The sequence below is a fragment of the Cariama cristata genome, unplaced genomic scaffold, assembly GCF_000690535.1.
Source record: "Cariama cristata isolate BGI_N322 unplaced genomic scaffold, ASM69053v1 scaffold29360, whole genome shotgun sequence".
NCBI lineage: Eukaryota > Metazoa > Chordata > Aves > Cariamiformes > Cariamidae > Cariama > Cariama cristata.
Window position 1 is genome coordinate 2309 of NW_009595710.1, and position 604 is coordinate 2912.

At 63.9% G+C, this 604-nt stretch overlaps 1 protein-coding gene across 1 annotated transcript in view; it reads right to left on the reverse strand.

Annotated features, from left to right (window-relative positions):
* Positions 1–597, reverse strand: part of PYROXD2 (pyridine nucleotide-disulphide oxidoreductase domain 2) — a gene marked incomplete at its 5' end in the record, with an annotated part of 1777 nt that extends 1180 nt beyond the window's left edge. The window contains 3 exons of the mRNA XM_009703190.1: positions 67–143; positions 246–380; positions 472–597. Of these exons, the coding sequence (XP_009701492.1) occupies positions 67–143; positions 246–380; positions 472–597 (338 nt within the window). The remainder of the gene's footprint in view (positions 1–66; positions 144–245; positions 381–471) is intronic.
* Between the last annotated feature and the right edge of the window lie 7 nt (positions 598–604).

Sequence of the window (604 nt, forward strand, 5' to 3'; positions counted from 1 at the left end):
CGGTTGCTGACCCGGGTGCCAGTGTCCCTCCAGCGGGGACAGCGGCAGAGGTAGCACCATCAGTACGTACCATTGATCTTGGTGACGGGCGAGCGTGTGTCAACCTGCTGGATCCGTCGGACAAAATCCTTTGGCAGCTGCTCCTGGAGTGGGAGATGTCAGTGCAGAGGCTGGCTGAGAGGGGACAGTGTGGTCGGGGCAATGGTGTCACACCAAGCCCCTACCAGCCCTGTGCACCCCTGTACCTGGGGGGTGAGCTCCAGGAAGGTGATTTGGGGGGAGGCGTTGGACAGCACCAGTTTGCTCCTCACCTCTGTCCCATCCTGCAGTGCGATGCCCTGTGCCCGCCCGTCCCTGCCCAGCAGCACATGGTGCACTGCCTGGGAGGGCGGAGGGGACAGAACTTCACCAAGAGCATCCCTGCTGCCTGCAAGCTGGCCCAGCAGTTCCCTGTGCCCAGACACCCTGTACCTTCTCAGCAAAGATGTGGGCTCCCCTGGCAGCTGCCGCACGAGCAATGGCTTGGGACAGGGCCCCCATCCCGCCAGCCACATAGCCCCAGGCCCCCCGTCGTCCCTCCAGCTCCCCCATCACATGGTGCAAC